The sequence below is a fragment of the Eretmochelys imbricata genome, chromosome 11 (genome assembly GCF_965152235.1).
Source record: "Eretmochelys imbricata isolate rEreImb1 chromosome 11, rEreImb1.hap1, whole genome shotgun sequence".
NCBI classification, from domain to species: Eukaryota; Metazoa; Chordata; order Testudines; family Cheloniidae; genus Eretmochelys; species Eretmochelys imbricata.
This window is the reverse complement of record NC_135582.1, coordinates 83344286-83365729: the sequence shown is the minus strand read 5'-3', so window position 1 is coordinate 83365729 and position 21444 is coordinate 83344286. Positions and strand designations below refer to the sequence as shown.

At 46.8% G+C, this 21444-nt stretch overlaps 1 protein-coding gene and 1 long non-coding RNA gene across 2 annotated transcripts; both read left to right on the top strand.

Moving 5' to 3' along the window:
• The first annotated feature begins 63 nt into the window (after window positions 1-63).
• Window positions 64-19683, top strand: LOC144271986 (uncharacterized). Its single transcript, XM_077829724.1, has 4 exons — window positions 64-197; window positions 623-1106; window positions 17255-17368; window positions 17676-19683. The coding sequence occupies exons 2-4, from the start codon at window positions 968-970 to the stop codon at window positions 19541-19543; spliced, it is 2121 nt and encodes a 706-aa protein (XP_077685850.1). The 5' UTR covers window positions 64-197; window positions 623-967; the 3' UTR covers window positions 19544-19683.
• LOC144272000 (uncharacterized) lies at window positions 3818-4896 on the top strand. Its single transcript, XR_013347476.1, has 2 exons — window positions 3818-3855; window positions 4283-4896. It is a non-coding gene; the product is annotated as an uncharacterized LOC144272000 (long non-coding RNA).
• Window positions 19684-21444: the final 1761 nt, after the last annotated feature.

Here is a 21444-nt window from a genome sequence, read left to right as displayed (position 1 = left end):
CCTGCTCAGGGACCCGTTTCCACGGGACACGGAGCCCGCGGCTGCCTCCATTGTGGGCTGGGTTCACAGCCGGGCGGAGCCGCTGCTGGACCCCGCGGGGGGTGCGGGAGAGCCCGGCACGGACCCCCCCTCTGGGCACGGCCGGGGGGACCCAGCCCCGGGCTCTGCCTGCCCCAGCCCCCACCCGGAGCCCGCAGGTGAGAGATGGAGGCAGCAGGAGCCATGGGGGGGGGGGGGGGAAGGAGGTTCCCGGCTCCGCTCCCCCCGCCCCGGGGCAGTGCCTGGCCTGGGGGCCGGGAGAGGAAAAGCCAGGTCCTGCCTCTGCCCGGTCCCAGCTGCCTGGGGTCGCCCGGAGCGGCTCCTTGGTCCTGCTCCGTCCCTGCCGGGCCAGTGTCCGCTGCAGCGTTTCCGTCTGCAGGGGCCTGTTGAATGGGCTTCTCCCCCCGTCCAGGTCCCCAGCTGCATCTCCGGTGGAGGCAGCCCGGTGTGCATCCTTCGGGCTGGACTCCTCTGTCCCGGGAGGCATGCTTGGAAGGTGGGAGGCACGTACAAAACAGCAGCGGTTTGGGCGGGGGGGGGGGTAATATTTTTCTAATTAAAAAAAATCTCTTTTCCGTCCCAGCAACGTTAGTGCCGTCGGCTCTGCATTCTACCACGAGCCTCCCGGGGCGGGACAAGCCGGGCTCTCAGACCCGGACCCCGAGGCGGGACAAGCCGGGCTCTCAGACCTGGACCCCGGTCCGGCAGCCTCAGCACTTTTTCACAAGTCTGAACTGAGCCGTTTCCGTAGGACCGCGGAGTCTGGACCGTCCGCCCGCAGGGGAAGAGTCTGGGAGAAATGGAGGGTTTCACTGGACACAAGCCCCTTCTGAAACCTCCGGTTTCCCTTCTCACCCTGCCAGGCTGCAGGATCACGTCCCGGTTTCGCTGGTGATGGTCCCATCCTGCCAGGTGCGCGGGAAGGGAAATGGCTGCGGCGGACCCGGTGACCTTCCAGGAGGTGGCTGTGTGTTTCACGGAGGAGGAATGGGCCCTGCTGGACCCGGCTCAGAGGGCCCTGTACAGGGACGTCATGCAGGAGAACTATGAGGCCGTGACCTGGCTGGGTAAGGATTCCTGTCCCCTGGGTGTGAGAAGCATCTGGGTCAGAGTCTGTGCAGGAATCTTCACTGGTCCCCCGGAATTCAGGGGGATCAGGCCATGTAATTTGCAGCCCCTTTGTGTAAGATACTGTCCCGGGGTCAGGGAATGTTCTGTACTTCAGTGGCCATAAGCTGATTATTGTGGGGAGAAATGGAAATTTATTTGGGGGTGAGGGATGGGGACAGATGCAGGAAGGCAAGTGGTAGGTGGAGGGGAATGGGAGTTAGGGGGAGGGGTAATAGGGGGCACAGAGAATCCCTGACAGGGGAGAGATGACTTGAGAGTGGGGGGAGATGGCGTATAGGCAATAGGGGGCAGGGGGGGTGAGGAGAGGGGGTAATGGGGACACATAGAGTCTTTGCCATGGAGTAGAATGAGGAGCCCTGCTATGGGAGGGGGAGGGAAAGGGGCACACAACACACACCCTGGAAGGGGGTGACGGGGTGGAAGGAGTCTCCGGTGTGTGCAGTGAGCTTGGTCTGCACAAGCAGCGAGGTGTGCGACCAGAGTGATGCAGAAGAATTGTGGGGGCTGTTCTCTGCACAGACACAAGAGAGGAAGGCTGCTCTCCTGTGTCAGGAACCGGGCTGGGACTCAGGAGACGGGTAGATCCCTGGTTGTACCACAGACTCCCTGTCTGGGCTCTTGGCAGTCACTTAGGCTGGTTTCAAAGGGTCCAGAGGGAGGTGACTTGCACACCTCTCCCATTATGCTGCTTTGAAAGTCCCAGCTGTGATCTCTCTGGGCCTCAGTTTCCCCTCTGTGAAGTGGAGACAGCGAAAGCCCTTTGGGGCAGGGATTGTGTCTCACTGTGTGAATGTTGGGGGCCTGCTGTCAGAGGAAGGGTGACCCAGTGGTTGGGGCACTGACCTGATGCTCTGGAGACCCGAGTTCAATTCCCTGCTCTGCCCCGACATCGTGCCTGACCTTATGCTAATAACCTGGGGCTAGATTCAGAGAGAAACTTAGCTGGCTGCTGGGACTCACAAAGCCTGCATTATATGCCTGCGCTCCCTGTAGTGAGGAGAGATGGCACACCTGGGTGGGATTCACAACAGCCAGCAGCCTAGGTGGCTCCTCCCCTAACCTCGCCAGCTAGAGATGCCCAACAGAGGGGTGTTTGCTTAGCCCTGCCCCTCTCTCTGAAAGAAACGCCTAAATCCCGTCTGCAGGGCGGCGTCTCGCTCTGCCTTGGAGTCTCAGCTGCAAGTGTGGGCTGTGGGTGATCTCCGGCTCCAGCTCCCTCTGTGCCAGAGATCTCTGTTTGGTGTCTTGTAGTCCTCAGACCCTGTGCTAATGGTACAAGGACAGACAGATAAGTACCACTGACAGCACAAAGGGGCCCTTATTCCAGCTGGGGATTCCAGCTGCTGCTGTAGTTGATACTCTCTTTCCTTCCTGCAGTGGCAAAGGATAATAAGAATTTCTTGTGCCAAACTTTCTGTCTCTGCTGGGGTTCCTCATCGTCAATGCTCTTCTGTTCTCCCTCCCCGCTTTAGGGGCTGCAGAAGCCCCAGGACTGCAGAGGTCTGTATGGAGGGGCTCCGCAGTGCCAGACGGTGGACAGCAGCAGTGGGGAACTGATTGTCATGCCTGGCTAATTCTTTTGCTCCTGGTGGCTGTGTGGAGTTTGCATTCAGTCAATGCTGCCATTGTTTGAGGTTCACGAATTTCCAGCAGTGAAGCATGATGGGAACGGAACAGATTTACAGGGCTTTGTGTCTGCGTTGGAGTAAAGCTGTGAGCGGAGAAGTTACTCCGGGTCTCTGGGGCTGTGGAGCACAGAGTAGCTCGAGTGGCTATAAAGGGCAGTTCTGGCGTTTGACATCCGTGCCCAGTCCAGGGTGTAGCTGGCTGCGCTGTGGGAGCAGAGATTTCCTGGAAGGAAATGAGCTGGACAGACCTGAGGGGAGGTTTTGTGCTGCTGTGTCTGAGGAATTGTCTGTAAGGTTGTCACTGTCTCCAGCACCATGAGCCTGGTTTATCACCATGTCAGACAGTGTCTCTGTCCCCTGCTACGGGGAGCTTTTGGGAATCTGTGGCTCTGGAAAGGGCCAAAGGGTTGTGGTGGAAGCCATCTGAATATGAGCATCCAGTGTGATGCTGTAGCTAAGAGAGTTAATGTGATCCTGGGGAAGCTAAACAGAGGACTATGAAGTAGCAGTAATGAGGGGCACCTCATTAGTTTGTCATGTGGCATTAATTAGACCATTAGTGGGAACTGCGTCTAGTCCTCGTGTTCACACTGCAGAAAGGATGTTGACAAATTAGCACGGGTTTAGAAATGAGCTACAAGAATGATTAGAGGACTAGATAACCTGCTTTATAGTTTCATAGTTTTTAAGGCCTAATCGGATCATTGTGATAATCTTGTCTGGCCTCCTCTGTTACACAGGTCAATAGGAGTTACCTGAATTAATTCCTGTTTAAACAAGGTGATTCTTTTGGAATAAAACTCCATTCTTGATATTGGACGATTACTTTAGATAAGCTATTACCAGCAGGACAGTGGGGTGGGAGGAGGTATTGTTTCATATTCTCTGTGTATATATAAAGTCTGCTGCAGTTTCCACGGTATGCATCTGATGAAGTGAGCTGTAGCTCACGAAAGCTCATGCTCAAATAAATTGGTTAGTCTCTAAGGTGCCACAAGTACTCCTTTTATTCTTGATATAAAAATTTTCAGTGATGGAGAAACCACCAGAGCCCTGGGTAAGTTTTGTCCAATGGTCAGTTAGCCTCACCGTGAACTTTACAACTTATTTCAAATTTTAATATCTCTAGCTTTTACTTCCAGCCATTGGCTCTTGTTGTACTTTTGTCTGCTGGAATGAAGCACGATCTATTGTTTTAATTTCTGTTCCCTGTGTAGGGACTTTTAGATTGTTATCAAGTCACCCCTTAATCTTTTTTTTTTGATAGGCTAGATAGGTTGAGCTCCTTTATAGGCCATTTTCCGATCCTTTTATAATTCTTGTGGCTCTTCTTTGAGGCCTCTCTCTAATTTTTCAGCACCCTTCTTTAATTGTGAGCACAACCCTAGTTTGCAATTACATATTTAGACCTATCAGTTAGCCCCTTTAATGTGTGCCACATTTGTTTTGTATCATTCTAGTTTTGTTAATTTTGTTTTTTCTAGATTTGTTAATCAAAATGGCATGAGCTACCAAGAAAAATGTCTGAGGACCGGATTTTAACTATATTGAACTGTCCAACTCCAATTGGGAGTACAGTAAATGAACACTAACTGTATTACATTAACATACTCTATTTATCAATCAAACATGTAATCTCATCAAAAAAGGATACCAGGTTAATTTAGTATTTATTGACCCCTTCTCCTTTTTTCTGCATTATCATTCTACCCTTTCCATATAGTAATGTACTTTTAAAAGTTCCTTCTTATGCTCCTTTATTCTGCAGACTAGAGAGTTTTCTTTGTGTCACTTTGCTTCCCTTATCAATTTTCTACAATTCCCAATTTCTAATATATATATGCTTTTGTTTCCCATTTAGCTGGTGGTTGTTGGCTAATTTACTATACAATATGTCCTTCCTTCTTCTTTGCAGAATTGTGGCTTTTTTGGAAATCTACTGAAATGTTATTGAACAGTTCTACACACGCGTTTGCATTTGTCTGTTATAAGTTCATTCTCCCAGCAGATTTGCCACATAGTTGTTTGTAGCTTTGTGAAACTGAAGTGAGCTGTAGCTCACAAAAGCTTATGCTCAAATAAATTTGGTAGTCTCTAAGGTGCCACAAGTACTCCTTTTCTTTTTGTGAATACAGACTAACACGGCTGCTACTCTGAAACCTTTCTAAAGTGTGTGTCTGTTTATGTGTGTATAGATATAGGTATATTCTTGGTTTAGAGTTGGTTCCATTTCCACATAACAAATGCAATCTGAGCAATGCGGAGTGAGCTGCATTGCCATGTTTGAGCATTACCTTTGGATTAAATTCTCCTTTGTAACTGAAAGGTGTTAATAAATTGTACTGCAAATAAAATAAATAAGTAATGGAATTTTGCAGTATCACCAAAGAAGGAGTGAACTCTTTCATATACTTTAACATCTCTTTTTCAAAATGTCTGTGTACCGTGAGTTAGGCTATTTGCTCATAATAACGCTACGACAGAGGAGTTTAATGAAACGTTGATCGATTACAGATTTTTTTTTTCTTTTTCTATAGGTGGTGGGTAAAATCCTTATACTGTGGTAATTTTTGCAATGTTGAAGGAACTGGGCAGGTTTAGTCTATAAGAGAGAAGGCTGTAGGGGCACATGATAACAGACCTCAAGTATGTAACAGGCCTTTAAATAGAGAAGGGTGATGAATTGTATCATATGTTCACCAAGGGGCAGGACAAAAAGGTATGAAGCAGTGGAGATTTCAGTGAGATATTAGAAAAAACTTTCTAATGCTAATGGATATATTGTCACTGGAGAAGGTGGTGTGGGGAGGTTGTGGAATCACTGGAGGTTTTAAAGAGGAGTTGAGAGAGACCTGTTATTAATGGTGAAGTTTGCTTAATCCTCATTAAGCATGGGGGGAGAGTGCGGGGGGCTGGACTAGATGACCTCCTGTGGTCACTGCCAGCCTTACATTTCTGTTGTTCTGTTTCCAGTTCCTCTTTCTCTATGGAGATGAAGTCTGCCGTAGAGTTCCCCTGTGTTGGATGTAACACCTTTGGAGTTAGACATTTTCATCTTTTTAAAGAAATTCTGAGGGCACTTTATAGTGAGAGACTTAATGAGCTCAATCTATTTATCTCAACAAAGAGAAGGTTGAGTTCTGAGCAGTCCTATTGAACATGTTCATACATTATCTGGAAAAAGGGGTAAACAAAGAGGTGGCAAAATTTGCAGATGATACAAAATTAGTAAAGATAGTTAAGACTAGGGTGACCAGTCAGCAAGCGTGAAAAATTGGGACAGGGTTGGGGGGTAATAGGAGCCTATATAAGAAAAAGACCCAAAAATCAGGACTGTCCCTATAAAATCGAGACATCTGGTCACCCTAGTTAAGACCCAGGCAGACTGTGAAGAGCTACAAAAGGATCTCTCAAAACTGAGTGACTGGACAACAAAATAGCAGATGAAATTTAATGTTGATAAATGCAAAGTAATGCACATTGGAAAGCATAATCCCAACTATACATATAAAATGATGGGGTCAAAATTAGCTGTTACCACTCAAGAAAGAGACCTTGGAGTTATTGTGGATAGATCTCTGAAATCATCCACTCAATGTGCAGCGGCAGTCAAAAAAGCAAACAGAATGCTGGGAACAACTAAGAAAGGGAAAGATAATAGGACAGAAAATATCATCTTGCCTCTATATAAATCCATGGTACTCCCACATCTTGAATACTGTGTGCAGATGTGTTCGCGCCATTTCAAAAAAGATATATTGGAATTGGAAAAGGTTCAGAAAAGGGCAAGAAAAATGATTAGGGGTATGGAATTGCTCCCATATGAGATTAATGAGACCAGGGCTTTTCAGTTTGGAAAAGAGACGGCTAAGGGGAGATATGATTGAGGTCTATAAAATCATGACTGGTGTAGAGAAAGTAGATAAGGAAGTGTTGTTTACTGCTTCTCATAACACAAGAACTATGGGTGACCAAATGAAATTAATAGGCAGAAGGTTTAAAAAGAAATAAAAGGAAGTATTTTTTCACACAACGCACAGTCAACTCGTGGAACTCTTTGCCAGGGGATGTTTTGCGAACAGGGACCGCTAACGGAGTTTCGAGAGGGAGTTCTCCAGGTGAAGGAGGAGCAAATACGGGACCCTTGGAGTAAGTGGCTGTCTGTAGTGTGTGTTTGTGTTTGGGGGTTACTTGCTGTGTGCTGAGCTTGTGTTTTGTCTGTCTGTCTGTCTGTCTGTCTGTCTGTCTGTTTGTTTGAAGGACTGTGTGCTGTGGCCAGCATTTGGAAGCTGTGAGCTTCTAAATAAGGTTTGAAATCTAGAAGTTTCTGTTCAGTGGCTGAGACTTAGTTAGGGGGCCAGGCTATCAAGGAGGCTATCACTGCTATAAAGCAGTGAGCAAGCGACCAGGGGAGTTTCGAGAGGGAGTTTGGCAGGGGAGTGGGAAGGGGGCGAGATACACTTGCCATTCTTTAAAACCTTTTAACTAAACTATAATGAAAACTTCTTGATTTAAACAAAAACCCTATCATTAACCTAGGTAGCTGTAGGAGAAAATGCAGGCAGAAGTCCAGCAGCAGAGTGGGGGCTATCCTGTTTATTGCACTCAGTGTAGCATGCATGATTACCTGCCCTGTGGGCAGGTGGCATATGTGTGCATTTGGTGCAAGGAGCTCCTGGCCCTCAGAGATCGCGTACAGGCTTTGGAGGCCAGGGTGGAGGAACTGGAGGAGCTAAGGGAGACAGAGAGGTATGTTGATGAGGCTTTCTGGGACACCGTAGATTTGTCCCACCGTCGGTCAGACAGCCCCTGCGCTGTTGAGGAGGATGAAAGACCCAGAGAAGGAGAGCAGTCAATGGAAACAGAGGGAAACCTTCCCATAGTGAGGACCCTCCTTCCAGATGATGTTGGGGTATCCTCTCACACTGAGGTTACCGCTCCAGGGGAGGAAACTCCAGTCATTAGGAAAAGGCAGGTGTTAGTAATGGGAGATTCGATCATTAGAGACAAGGACAGCTGGGTTTGTGATGACCGGGAGAATCGTATGGTGACTTGCCTGCCTGGTGCGAAGGTTGCGGATCTCTCGAGGCATCTAGATAAACTTATGCGTAGTGCTGGGGAGGAGCTGGTGGTCATGGTACGTGTAGGTACCAATGACGAAGGGAAGGGTAGGAGAGACGTCCTGGAGGACAAATTTAGGCTGCTAGGAAAGAGACTGAAATCTAGGACCTCTAGGGTGGCATTCTCAGAAATGCTTCCAGTTCCAGGCACAGGGCCAGGTGGGCAGGCAGAGCTTCGGAGTCTCAATGCGTGGATGAGACGATGGTGTAGAGAGGAGGGTTTAGATTTATTAGGAACTGGGGAAACTTTTGGGATGGGGGAGCCTATACAGGAAGGATGGGCTCCACCTAAACCAAAGTGGATCCAGACTGCTGGCACTTAACATTAAAAAGGTTGCAGAGCCGTTTTTAAACTAAGAGATGGGGGAAAGCCGATCGCTGCAGAGGCACACGTGGATCGGACAGAGACGTCTCTTCTCAGAGAGTCTATTGATAGAGATTCTCTAGGTTTTAGTCAGGAGGAGAGGCTGGAAGAGGATAAAGTATGGGCCAGATCAGACGAGAAACATTCACATCAGAAAAGAGCAGACAAATGAACAGTGACAAGTTTTTAAAGTGCTTGTACACAAATGCTAGAAGTCTAAATAATAAGATGGGTGAACTAGAGTGCCTCGTGTTAAAGGAGAATATTGATATAATAGGCATCACAGAAACCTGGTGGAGTGAGGAAAATCAATGGGACACAATCATTCCAGGGTACTAAATATATCAGAAGGACAGAACAGGTGGTGCGGGGGTGGGAGTGGCACTATATGTGAAAGAAAATGTAGAATCAAATGAAATAAAAATCTTAAATGAATCCTGTCAGGGTTCCTTCCCCACTCTGAACTCTGGGATACAGATGTGGGGACCCACATGAAAGACCCCCCTAAGCTTATTTTTACCAGCTTAGGTTAAAAACTTCCCCAAGGCACAAATTCCACCTTGTCCTTGAACAGTATGCTGGTGCCACCAAGTGATTCAGACAAAGAATCAGGGAAAGGAGCACTTGGAGTCCTATTCCCCCAAGCTCTACACCCTCTTTCCTGGGGAGGCTTGAGAATAATATCCTCACCAATTGGTACAGGTGAACACAGACCCAAACCCTTGGATCTTAAGAACAATGAAAAATCAATCAGGTTCTTAAAAGAAGAATTTTATTTAAAGAAAAGGTAAAAGAATCACCTCTGTAAAATCAGGATGGTAAATACTTTACAGAATAACAAAAGATTCAAAAACACAGAGGAACCCCCTCTAGCTTTAGTTTCAAAGTTACAGAGAAAAAAAAACAGGGATAAACCTCCCTCTAACAAAGGGAAAATTCACAAGTTGAAAACAAAAGGTAATCTAATGCGCCTTCCCTTATTTACTTACTCTTTTTGTAATATCAGAGACTTGTACAGGATGGTTTATAGGAGAAGGAGTTTTTGACCTGATGCTTCTCTGCTTTCCCCAGAGAACACACAAACAAAGCCTCCCCGCAGATTTGAAAGTATCTTCTTTCCCCATTGGTCCTTTTGGTCAGGTGCCAACCAGGTTATTTGAGCTTCTTAACCCCTTACAGGAAAGGAGGAATTCTAGGCTATCTTTAGCTGTATGGTTATGACAAATCCACATGTTCCATAGAATCTCTATGGATAGTAATTCCAGGCTCTAATAAGAATATAACAGTAGGGATGTATTATCGACCACCTGACCAGGACAGTGATAGTGACGATGAAATGCTAAGGGAGATTAGAGAGGTTATCAAAATAAAGAACTCAGTAATAGTGGGGGATTTCAGTTATCTCCATATTGACTGGGTACATGTCACCTCAGGACAAAATGCAGAGACAAAATTTCTCTATACTTCAAATACTTTAAATGTTTTTTAAGTACATCAGAAGCAGGAAGCCTGCTAAACAACCAGTGGGGCCTCTGGATGATTGAGATACAAAAGGAGCACTTAAAGACGATAAAGTCATCGCAGAGAAACTAAAAGAATTCTTTACTTCAGTCTTCACGGCTAAGGATGTTAGGGAGATTCCCAAATCTGAGCTGTCTTTTGTAGGTGACAAATCTGAGGAATTGTCACAGATTGAAGTGTCACTAGAGGAGGTTTTGGAATTAATTGAGAAACGTAACAGTAACAAGTCACCAGGACCAGATGGCATTCGCCCAAGAGTTCTGAAAGAACTCAAATGTGAAATTGCGGAACTATTAACTATGGTTTGTAACCTGTCCTTTAAATCAGCTACTGTACCCAATGACTGGGAGATAGCTAATGTAATGCCAATATTTAAGAAGGGCTCTAGAGGTGATCCTGGCAATTACAGACCGGTAAGTCTAACGTCAGTACCGGGCAAATTAGTTGAAACAATAGTAAAGAATAAAATTGTCAGACACATAGAAGAAAATAAATTGTTGCACAAAAGACAACATGGTTTCTGTAAAGGGAGATCATGTCTTACTAATCTATTAGAGTTCTTTGAAGGGGTCGACAAACATGTGGACAAGGGGGATCCAGTGGACATAGTGTACTTAGATTTCCAGAAAGCCTTTGACAAGGTCCCTCACCAAAGACTCTTATGTAAATTAGGTTGTCATAGGATAAGAAGGAAGATCCTTTCATGGATTGAGAACTGGTTAAAAGACTGGGAACAAAGGGTAGGAATAAATAGTAAATTTTCAGAATGGAGAGGAGTAACTAGTGGTGTTCCCCAAGGGTCAGTCCTAGGACCAATCCTATTCAACTTATTCATAAATGATCTGGAGAAAGGGGTAAACAGTGAGGTGGCAAAGTTTGCAGATGATACTAAACTGCTCAAGATAGTCAAGACCAAAGCAGACTGTGAAGAAGTTCAAAAAGATCTCACAAAACTAAGTGATTGGGCAACAAAATGGCAAATGAAATTTAATGTGGATAAATGTAAAGTAATGCACATTGGAAAAAATAACCCCAACTATACATACAATATGGTGGGGCCTAATTTAGCTACAACAAATCAGGAGAAAGATCTTGGAGTCATTGTGGATAGTTCTCTGAAGACGTCCACGCAGCGTACAGCGGCAGTCCAAAAAGCAAACAGGATGTTAGGAATCATTAAAAAAGGGATAGAGAATAAGATGGAGAATATCTTATTGCTCTTATATAAATCCACGGTACGCCCACATCTTGAATACTGCGTATAGATGTGGTCCCCTCATCTCAAAAAAGATACACTGGCATTAGAAAAGGTTCAGAAAAGGGCAACTAAAATGATTAGGGGTTTGGAACAGGTCCCATATGAGGAGAGATTAAAGAGGCTAGGTCTTTTCATCTTGGAAAAGAGGAGACTAAGGGGGGATATGATGGAGGTATATAAAATCTTGAGTGGTGTGGAGAAAGTGAATAAGGAAAAGTTATTTGCTTGTTCCCATAATATAAGAACTAGGGGCCTCCAAATGAAATTAATGGGTAGCAGGTTTAAAACAAATAAAAGGAAGTTCTTCTTCACACAGCGCACAGTCAACCTGTGGAACTCCTTGCCTGGGGAGGTTGTGAAGGCTAGGACTATAGAGAGAACTGGATAAATTCATGGAGGTTAAGTCCATTAATGGCTGTTAGCCAGGATGGGCAAGGAATGGTGTCCCTAGCCTCTGTTTGTCAGAGAGTGGAGATGGATGGCAGGAGAGAGATCACTAGATCATTACCTGTTAGGTTCACTCCCTCTGGGGCACCTGGCATTGGCCACTGTTGGTAGACAGAATATTGGGCTAGATGGACCTTTGGTCTTACCCAGTATGGCCATTCATATGTTCTTATGACTTGATCCTGGTACACAAAGGTTAACATGGGAAATAGGACAGGGGTCTTCCGTCTAGCAAATAAAAGGAAAAGAAGCTGCTATGGTTGGAAGCTGAAGCTTGATCAGTTCAAGCTAGAGATGAAGTGTAAATACAGAACAGTGATGTGAATTAACCACTGAAACATCTTCCTCAGGGACCAGGTGGATTTTCCGTCGCTTGAGAAATGTAAATCAGATCTGGAGATCTCTTTGTTACAATGGGGTCTAGCTGAATGGGCGAACAGGTTTCAGGGGGTTCGCCAAACAGGGCCAGTGTTAGACTTGCTGGGGCCCAGGACAGAAAGCTGAAGCCCTGAGCCCTGCCACCTGGGGCAGAAGTTGAAGCCTGAGCAGCTTCACTTTGTGGGGCCCCCTGTGGCGCAGGGCCCTAGGGAAGAGCCTTCCTTGCTACTCCCCAGTCCTGGCTCAGTTGTGTGTCACTGGGCCAAGGAGTTTTTATAGCATGTTGAGGGGGGACTCAGAAAGAAAGTGGCTGAGAGCCCCTGCTCTAGGTTAACGAGATGATGCCGATTTGACGCAGAAATAGCTGGCCTGAGTTGTGTAGGAGGTCAGACTAAATGAAATAAAGGTCCTTTTGGACATCAAATGTCTGGTTCTATACCTGCAGGTGTGTAAGTTACCTGGATACTTGTTAGTCTTGTCTCTGGATTCAGGTCCCAGGTCCAAAAAATCTTCCCTGTTCAGAAAAAAACCTCAGAAAATGCTTAACTCCAGATAATGTCAATGGGACTCAAGCTCTGAGATTTAAGTACTTTGCTCAAAGGGGTGCCTGACAGACTAAACAGATGGACGTGCAGTTGTTCATTGGGACGGAGCGTCCCCCGCATTTCAGCCCATGTGGGAGAAGACTGGATATTTCTCCTTCAGAGTTTCCTTCTCTGGGTCTGTGCTGTATGGAGGAGGCTGAGGGTGTGCGGGGAATCAGCACCAGGCTGGTGGTGTCAGCCAGGGTCCCATGGGTGATGGGGAAGGGCTGAATGACCATTGATCAGCATGGGAGTATGGCCTTGGTGCTAGTCCATCATGACTCATGTGTGACCCATGGAGCCCCTCAATGCCAGCCGGCAGAGGTAACCCCATAGTCTAACTCACACCAGGCCTAGCACGCTCATTGCCGCAGCTCACTGCTGTCATAATCTGTATCTAAAAGGGGTCATGTGAGGAATCCTAGGTGACCTGGTAACAAGCTGGTGGTCATGATCAATATGAGTGAGTGATGTACCTAGGAGTGCTGTATAAATAATTATAAACGTGTGTTGAAATATGTTCTTTAAACATATTTCAGTGCATAAAGCCAGCCTGTCCTAGACAAAGGAAAATTGTTTCAAAAGCTTGACTGTGTCTCCAGTGTAAACTGAAGCAGGTGAGGCTCAAAAGAATGGAAGTACATCAAACTGCCAAGTGGGGGAGATGCCACTTAACAATCATGGCAGGGGATGGAGGGTGCAACTCCTGGAATCCTTTCTGCCACTGGAAACAGGGCGATGAACTTTGGGAGATTTGAGCAGAGCCAGAGAGCTATCTTGGCATCCATCACCAGAGGAATACGAGAGGCCAGAGCTCTGATCTTCTGAGAAAAGGGGATCTGTCGGTCAAAAGGGGTTGAAATCTCTGGGAACTTACTAGAGGTGAGAAACCTGCTTAGACAATGATTGTAAGTTGACACAGTTAACTTTGAATCACTAGAAAGCATGTTGTGTTTGTAACATTTCATAGCTCTCTCATGCTTCCTTGAAATCACTTAAACCTATGTTCTGTCATCATAAACTTACTCTGGTTTTACTAGAAAAGCATCTCAGTGCTGTTCTATTGAACTGATGTGTGGGAATTCGGATAAACTACCAGGCTGGTGTGTGTTCTGTCTCCTTGAATGCAACAAGCTTAATGACGTCTGTGAGGGTGAAGTGGGAGGGCCTGGGCATGGCCAGGGATATGGTTTTGGGGAGACTCAGGTCTGGAAGGGCTGTTGGGGTCCCTTTGCAGGGAGTACCCAGGCTGGTGGAAGCCAGGGTGAGACCATTGCTCTGTGAGCCTGCTGCAGGTGGCAGAGATCTGAGCCAAGCTGCACAGGACAGAGGCAGGCTGCGCAGGGACCCCCTACTGCTCTGAGTGAACCCCCAAAGGATCACACTGTGGCGGGTTGGGATGTCACCTGAGACACCGGGACACCATTGAGTCAGACTCTTCTGCCAGCCTGGGCCCCCCTTTACCTGGACTTGCTGGGCTAGTCTACCCAGCCTCTTCCAGCCAAGCACACACAGGCAGGGCCACACCCCGCTGCACAGAGAGACAGAGATCTGCTCTGAGTCTGTTCAGCTTAAGGGACTTGCCACAACACCCAGATGTCCACTCCCCCTTTGGAGTACAAACCACACATTATATGAAATTCTCCTCTTCTCTCAGTGTGGAAGAGATTATGCAAAATTTCTCACCCACACCCCCATCCCCCAGTTAGAAATCGCCATAAACTGGGTTATATTATAAACCAGAAATAAATTTATTAACTATAACAGGTGTATTTTAAGTAGTTAAGGAGGTAGCAGACAGAACAAGGCAGATTACTAAGAAAATAAAACAGACCTTGCAAACTAAGCATAATACACTAAAGAAACTGGTTACGCGTGAGTTCTCACCCTAAATGTTGTTCTAATAATCTTCTTCACAGGCCAGATGCCCTTCCAGGGTGGGTCCAGTTCTTTCCTCATGTTCATCTTAATTGTTTCCAGCAGTCATCTTGGTTTGGGTAGCAGGGGAGAACTGACCACCAGGACTACCTCACTGTGACAGGTTTGGTCAAAGAGCCCATCTTGGGACTGTCAGCTGATGCGCTGAAATTACCTCTGAGCCTGTTTTCCCTGCCAACCTGGGCCTCCAGAAGAACCCTGTCTTGTTGAGCCAGACATGCTAGCCTGCTACAACACAGACCCAGGGTCTGGGCCATGCCCCCAAAGCTGCAGACCTAAACTGAAAACAGCTCAGCAAGGTACCTGTCTTCAGCGCCCAGCTCCCCAGCCCCAATGGGATCTAAACCCCAGAAAAATCTGCCTTACACTGTATAAAATTTTATACAGTATAAATTCATATTGTTCGCCCTCTTCAGCACTGAAAGAGCGATATGCACAATCTGTTTGCCCCTCCTGGGAACAATTACTTACACTGGGTTTATTAATAAACAAAAGTGATTTTATTAAGTATAAAAAGTAGGATTTAAGTGGTTATAAGTAATAAGAGACAGAACAAAGTAACTTACTAACTAAAATAAAACAAACACGCAAGGCTAAGCTTGTTACGCTAAGAAACTGATGGCATGTAATATCTCACCCTCAAAGATGTTCCAATAATCTTCTTTTACAGACTAGACTCATTCCTAGTCTGGGCCCAGTCCTTCCCTGATTCAATCTTTGTTAGTTCCAGCGGACATCTTAAGTGGTAAGCAGGGGTTTTCTCGTGACTGACCATCTCCTTTGTCCTGCTCCACCCCCTTATATAGATTTGGCAAAAGGCAGGAGTTCTTTGTCTCAGTTTGACAAAATAACCCAGCTTCTCATGGAAAAGTACAAGGTTTAAGATGGATGCTGGTATCAGGTGACATGGTCACATGTCCCTGCAAGACCCCAGTCTCCATTACCCACAGGCTGGCTCACATGCATACAGGCAGGCTTGCAGTTAAACAAGGCCATTTGCAGCTAATTGTCCTGATAAATGGGAGCCATCAAGTTCCTAATGCCCCATTGACGGCCCTCACCTGCTATGACTACATCAGTAATACAAGTTCATACCTCATATTTCTAACTTCAGATATAGGAACGATACATGCATACAAATAGGGAAATCAAATTCAGTACATTATAACTGTTTCAGTGATATATTACAAGAGCATATTCCATTTATGTCATAATCATATTCCTAAGCATATTTTCATAAAGCATATGGAGTGCAATGTCACACTCCTCCTGTCCCTTAAATAAGATTTGCATAAGGTAGGAGTCCTTTGTTTCCTAATTTGACCACCCCGCCCTCTCTCCTCCCCCCTCCCCCCCCACCCCCCCGCTTCTCATGGAAAAGTACAGAATTCCAGGTGGGTTCCAGCATCCGGTGATGTGGTCCCATGCTTCTGCAAGGCCCCTGTAGCCATTCTTCACAGGCTGACCCACACATTCAAAGGAAGAGGAAGCTCTTTTACAATTCATTGTCAGTGCTGATGGTCCATTAGCACTGTCTGGCTTTTCCATTGTTGTACCTGAAGTGTCAGCAGTGGAAGTGACCCAAAGCAGCAAATATGAAAAACAGATACACAGGTATCCTAACTTCATCTACAAAAATGATCCATGCATACGAATGGGATAATCATATTCAGTAAATCATAACCTTTCCAATGATACCTTGCAAGAGCCATCTTGCATAAACTATATTTCAGTTATGTCATAAGCATATTTTCATAAAGCATATGAAATGCCACATCACACACACTACACAAGGAAGTTCTTTGCTCTCCTTGCTGCACTGCGGTGGGGTCTAGTGATCATCTTTCCAGGCCAGGGGTGGAGGTTGCTCTCTTGATTTCCTCACAGCTTAAATTAGGCATCAGCGAGAGGCGGCAATAAAGGACCAAAGCCCCAGTCAGCCAGTTGCTGCCCAGACATGTAGTGAGAGACAGTCCCCACTCCAGAGAGATCTCCTCCCATTCTGGCTGGCATTGTGGAGGGATAGGAGTATGTGCGTGGGGGCAGGGGAGTGTCAGTGATGGGGACATAGTTGTACCCCCCCATACCTAGAGAGGGTAGCAACACTGCGCAGCTCCCCAGGGGAGTAAGTTGGGGCCATTCCCTAGGCAGAGTGGAGGAACCCTTGCTCCAGACCAGTGCATCAAGGGCTTTGTACTATTTATAGCCCAGTCCCTGTAGGGTGGGGTTGGGGAGGGGAAGGAACCTCTCTGGGTTTTGCTGCTCAGACGCTGGATTTTGTAGTACGGGTCGTACCTCTCTAAACCATCACTCCCTGGTCCGGCAACATCCGTTGTCTGGCATAGATGGAGCGCGCTGGCAGTTCCCAGCCAGAAGCGCAGATGTGGCCCCAGGTCCCCACCGCCAGCTCCTCTGCAGCCGCTCGGGGTCCCAGCCGCTGGCCCCAGTTCCCCCTCAGCCCCCTCTGCAGCCACCCATGGCAGCTGCCAGCCCCTCTGCAGCCGCCAGGTTACTGGCCGCCGGGCTCCGCTCCTGGCCCCGACCCAGAGCTCCACAGCCACCCCCAGCTGTGGTCCCAGCCTTACCCTGTCCACGCCCCTCACTGCCCCAGGCTGGGACCACAGCTGGGGATGGCTGCGGAGCTCTGGGTCGGGGCCAGGAGTGAAGCCCGGCGGCCAGGAACCTGTTGGCTGCAGAGGGGCCGGCCGATGTTGACCTACCTTGGTCCAGCAAATTCCCTGGTTCATCACCAGTCAGATCCTGAGAGTGCTGGACCAGGGAAGTACAACCAGTAACAGTGATATGGAATGAACCTGATCAACATTTGTTTCCTTGCACCTTACCAGGATTTCCAGTTTCCAAACCAGAGACCATCTCCTGGCTGGAAGAAGGGAAGGAGCCATGGGTCCCCGATCTCCCGGGCTGTGAGGAGAGGGAAATCCCAAGCAATCCCCACAGAGGTGAGGAATCATCCGACTCAGAAACCAGTTGTTGTCTCCTTTTAGCAGACGTTACTCATGCATTTTCATCACGCCTGTCTGACCCTTCAGCCCTGGCTGTCATCTATACTTCGGGGTGGGGAGGAAGGATTGATCCGTTTCTCTCTCCTCTGGAGAAGGATATGGGTGGAGCAGGATTCAGTTCTTGATAGTTCAATATCCCCAGCAGTTATTTGGATTTGATCCCCCCTTTCCTGTTCCCCTTTCTGAGGTTCCCTCTCTCCTGGCACAGGGACTGACTCTTGTCTGGGTTCTCTCTGTGTCCCAGCAGGTGATGGGACGGTGAGTGAGAACGAGGAGGAGAATCCTCAGCAGGAAGGTCCTGAGCAAGGGGAACCACATGGGACGGTATCGGGAAGAGATGAAGGGAACGTTTCCCAGAGTCCCAAGCAGGGAGAAGCCCGTGAGAGTCAGAGCCGCACAGAGAGTCAGCAGGGAAACCACTCAGAGGAGACACTGGTTAAATCCACTCACAGCAGAAGAGGAGAGAAGAAAGTCAAGGAAACTATTCAACAGAGAATCCCCACTGGAGAGAGACCCCACGTGTGCAGTGACTGTGGGAAAAGCTTCCGGTACAGATCAGAGCTTATTAGACATCAGAGAATCCACACATGTGAAAGCCCTTACAAGTGTCCAGACTGTGGGAAAAGCTACAGACACAGGTCAACCCTTAGTGGGCATCGTACACTGCACACAGGAGAGAAGCCCTATAACTGCCCTGACTGTGGGAAAAGCTTTGGTCAGCGCTCACTCCTTATTAAACATCAGAGACTCCACAGAGGGGAGAAACCCTACAAATGCTATGAGTGTGGGAAAAGGTTCAGTCGGAACTCAAACCTCCTATCACATCACAGAACGCACACAGGAGAGAAACCCTATAACTGCCCTGACTGTAGGAAAAGCTTCAGATACTGGTCAACCCTTTTCAAGCATCAGAGAATCCACACAGGAGAGAAGCCCTATAACTGCCCTGACTGTGGGAAAAGCTTTGGTCAGCGCTCAGCCCTTATTAAACACCAGAGACTCCACAAAGGGGAGAAACCCTACAAATGCAATGAGTGTGGGAAAAACATTAGTCGGAAACACCTTCGATCACATCAGAGAATCCACACAGGAGAGAAGCCCTATAACTGCGCTGAGTGTGGGAAAAGCTTCAGGAACAGCTCAATCCTTATTCTCCATCACAGAATCCACACGGGAGAGAGACCTTATGAATGTAGTGAGTGCAGGAAAAGCTTCCGTCAGAAGAACGCCCTTCTATCACATCAGAGAACCCACACAGGAGAGAGACCCTATGAATGTCTTGAGTGCGAAAAAAGCTTTAGGAACAAGGCACACCTTATTAGACATCAGAGAACCCACACAACAGAGCGACCCTATGAATGCCTGGAGTGTGGGAAAAGCTTCCGTGAGAATTCACAATTTCTATCACATCAGAGAATCCACACAGGAGAGAGACCCTATATCTGCCCTGACTGTGGGAAAAACTTCAGGCAGAACTCACACCTCCTATTACATCAGAGAATCCACACAGGAGAGAAACCCTATAACAGCTCTGGCTGTGGGAAAAGCTTTGGTCAGCGCTCACCCGTTTTTGAACATCAGGGACTCTACATGGGAGAGAAACCCTACAAATGCAGTGAGTGTGGGAAAAGCTTCACTCGGAAGTATTCCCTTCTCTTACATCAGAGAACCCACACAGGAGAGAGACCCTATAACTGCCTTCTCTGCGGGAAAAGTTTCTATGAGAGAACAGCCCTTATTCAACATCAGAGAATCCACACGGGAGAGAAACCCTACAAATGCAATGAGTGTGGGAAAAGCTTCTGTCGGAACACATACCTCCTATCACATCAGAGAATCCACACAAGGGAGAAACTCTATAACTGCTCTGACTGTGGGAAAAGCTTCAATCAGAGCTCAGCTCTTATTGAACATCAGAGACTCCACATGGGAGAGAAACCCTACAAATGCAGTGGGTGTGGGAAAAGCTTCACTCGGAAATATTCCCTTCTCTTACATCAGAGAACCCACACGGAGGAGAGACCCTCTAACTGCCCTGTCTGCGGGAAAAGTTTCTATGAGAGAGCAGCCCTTATTCAACATCAGAGACTCCATATGGGAGAGAAACCCTAGAAATGCAATGAGTGTGGGAAAAGCTTCCATCAGAACGCACACCTCGTATCACATTAGAGAATCCACATGGGAGAAACCCTATAATTGCCCTATCTGTGGGAAAAGCTTCAGCCAGAGCTCACACCTCCAATTACATCAGAGAATCCACACAGGAGAGAGGCCCTTTAACTGCCATGACTGCGGAAAACCTTCAGTCACAGGTCAGCCTTTGTTTCTCTCTGGATAATCCACACAGGGAAGAAACTCCTTTAATGTCCAGAATATGGGAAAAGCTTCACTGTGAGCTCAGCCCTTACTACACATCAGAGACTTCACAGTGGAGAAAGACCCAATGAATGTATTGACTGTGGGAAAAACTTCAGTCAGATCTCACACATTCAACCACATGACACAACACACATGAGAGACAGACCCTACAAGTACCCTGGTTGTGGGAAATGCCTTATGTCACAGCTCAAACCTCAGAACACATAAGAGAATCCACAGGCAACACAAACCCAAGAAGCATCCTGGCTTGCAGTGGGCCAAGTAAACAACACTTTTGCCAATTCCCGCAAATCTCAGAGGGTCAGACAAGATGTGGCTGGAGTGGCCATGTAACAAGGACACGGCATAATTATTAAAGCAGAAAATGAAATCACTTGCCTGGAGCAGAGCTGTTTAGAACTGGGGGAGCTTTAGGTTGGATATTTGGAAAAAAACTTTCACTAGGAGGGTGGTGAAGCACTGGAATGGGTTACCTAGGGAAGTGGTGGAATCTGCATACATCCGATGAAGTGAGCTGTAGCTCACAAAAGCTTGTGCTCAAATAAATTTGTTAGTCTCTAAGGTGTCACAAGTACTCCTTTTCCATTCTTAGAGGTTTTTAAGGCCCGGCTTGACAAAACCCTGGCTGGGATGATTTAGTTGGGGATTGGTCCTGCTTTGAGCAAGGGGTTGGACTAGATCAGGGGTTCTCAAACTGGGGGTCGGGACCCTTCAGGGGTCACAAGGTTATTATCTGGGGGGTCACAAGCTGCCAGCCTCCACCCCAAACCCCACATCGCCTCCAGCATTTATAATGTTGTTAAATATATAAAAAAGTTTTTAATTTATAAGGGGGGGTCGCACTCAGAGGCTTGCTATGTGAAAGGGATCACCAGTACAAAAGTTTGAGAACCACTGGACTAGATGACCTCCTGAGGTCCCTTCCAACCCTGATAGTCTATGATTCCATGATAAGAGTCTGAGATAAGTCTTCCACGTTGTGATGGGATCTGAGTATAATTTTCAACCAGTTTTCATTGAGGTTCTCCATTGATGTTTGGTTTTATATACCTAAACTCAACCTTATGTTATGTGCTCTGACTTCTCATTAAGTGTTGATAGTACTGTAGGCTGGGATCCGCCAAGGGACTTAGGTGCTGTGACACTCAGCAATGCCAAGACTAAATTTTTAGGCACCTAGAAAATCACAGGAACAACACTGGAGCAATGAAGCCTGATTTCGGGGCACTGGCTCCCTGTACAATGAATGAAGAGAGGTATGATTGACAAAAGACAGCAGACTAGGCAGGGCACTGCCTAAGCTAATCAATGGGAGATTGGCACACAGCTCTCTGGCTATGGTCCCGCTAATATTTTGCATCCATTTGTGGAATGAATTTTGTTATGTGCACTGAGGTATGTGTGGATGTGCGCCACCAGTAGAAACAAAAAACCTAGCTATAATCTATCTTTTTAAAAAGTTACCATAGGATAATTACTTCAGCCAGGACAGGTTGGGCATTTTAGAACTCACTACTCAAAGAATTAAATTGAAGTGTAAGAGAGAAATAAAAGTATGAAATGCACAGACCAGTCAAAGAACTAAAACAACAGCACTTTGAAAGAATAAAATTGCAGAGAATAAGTGTGCATTG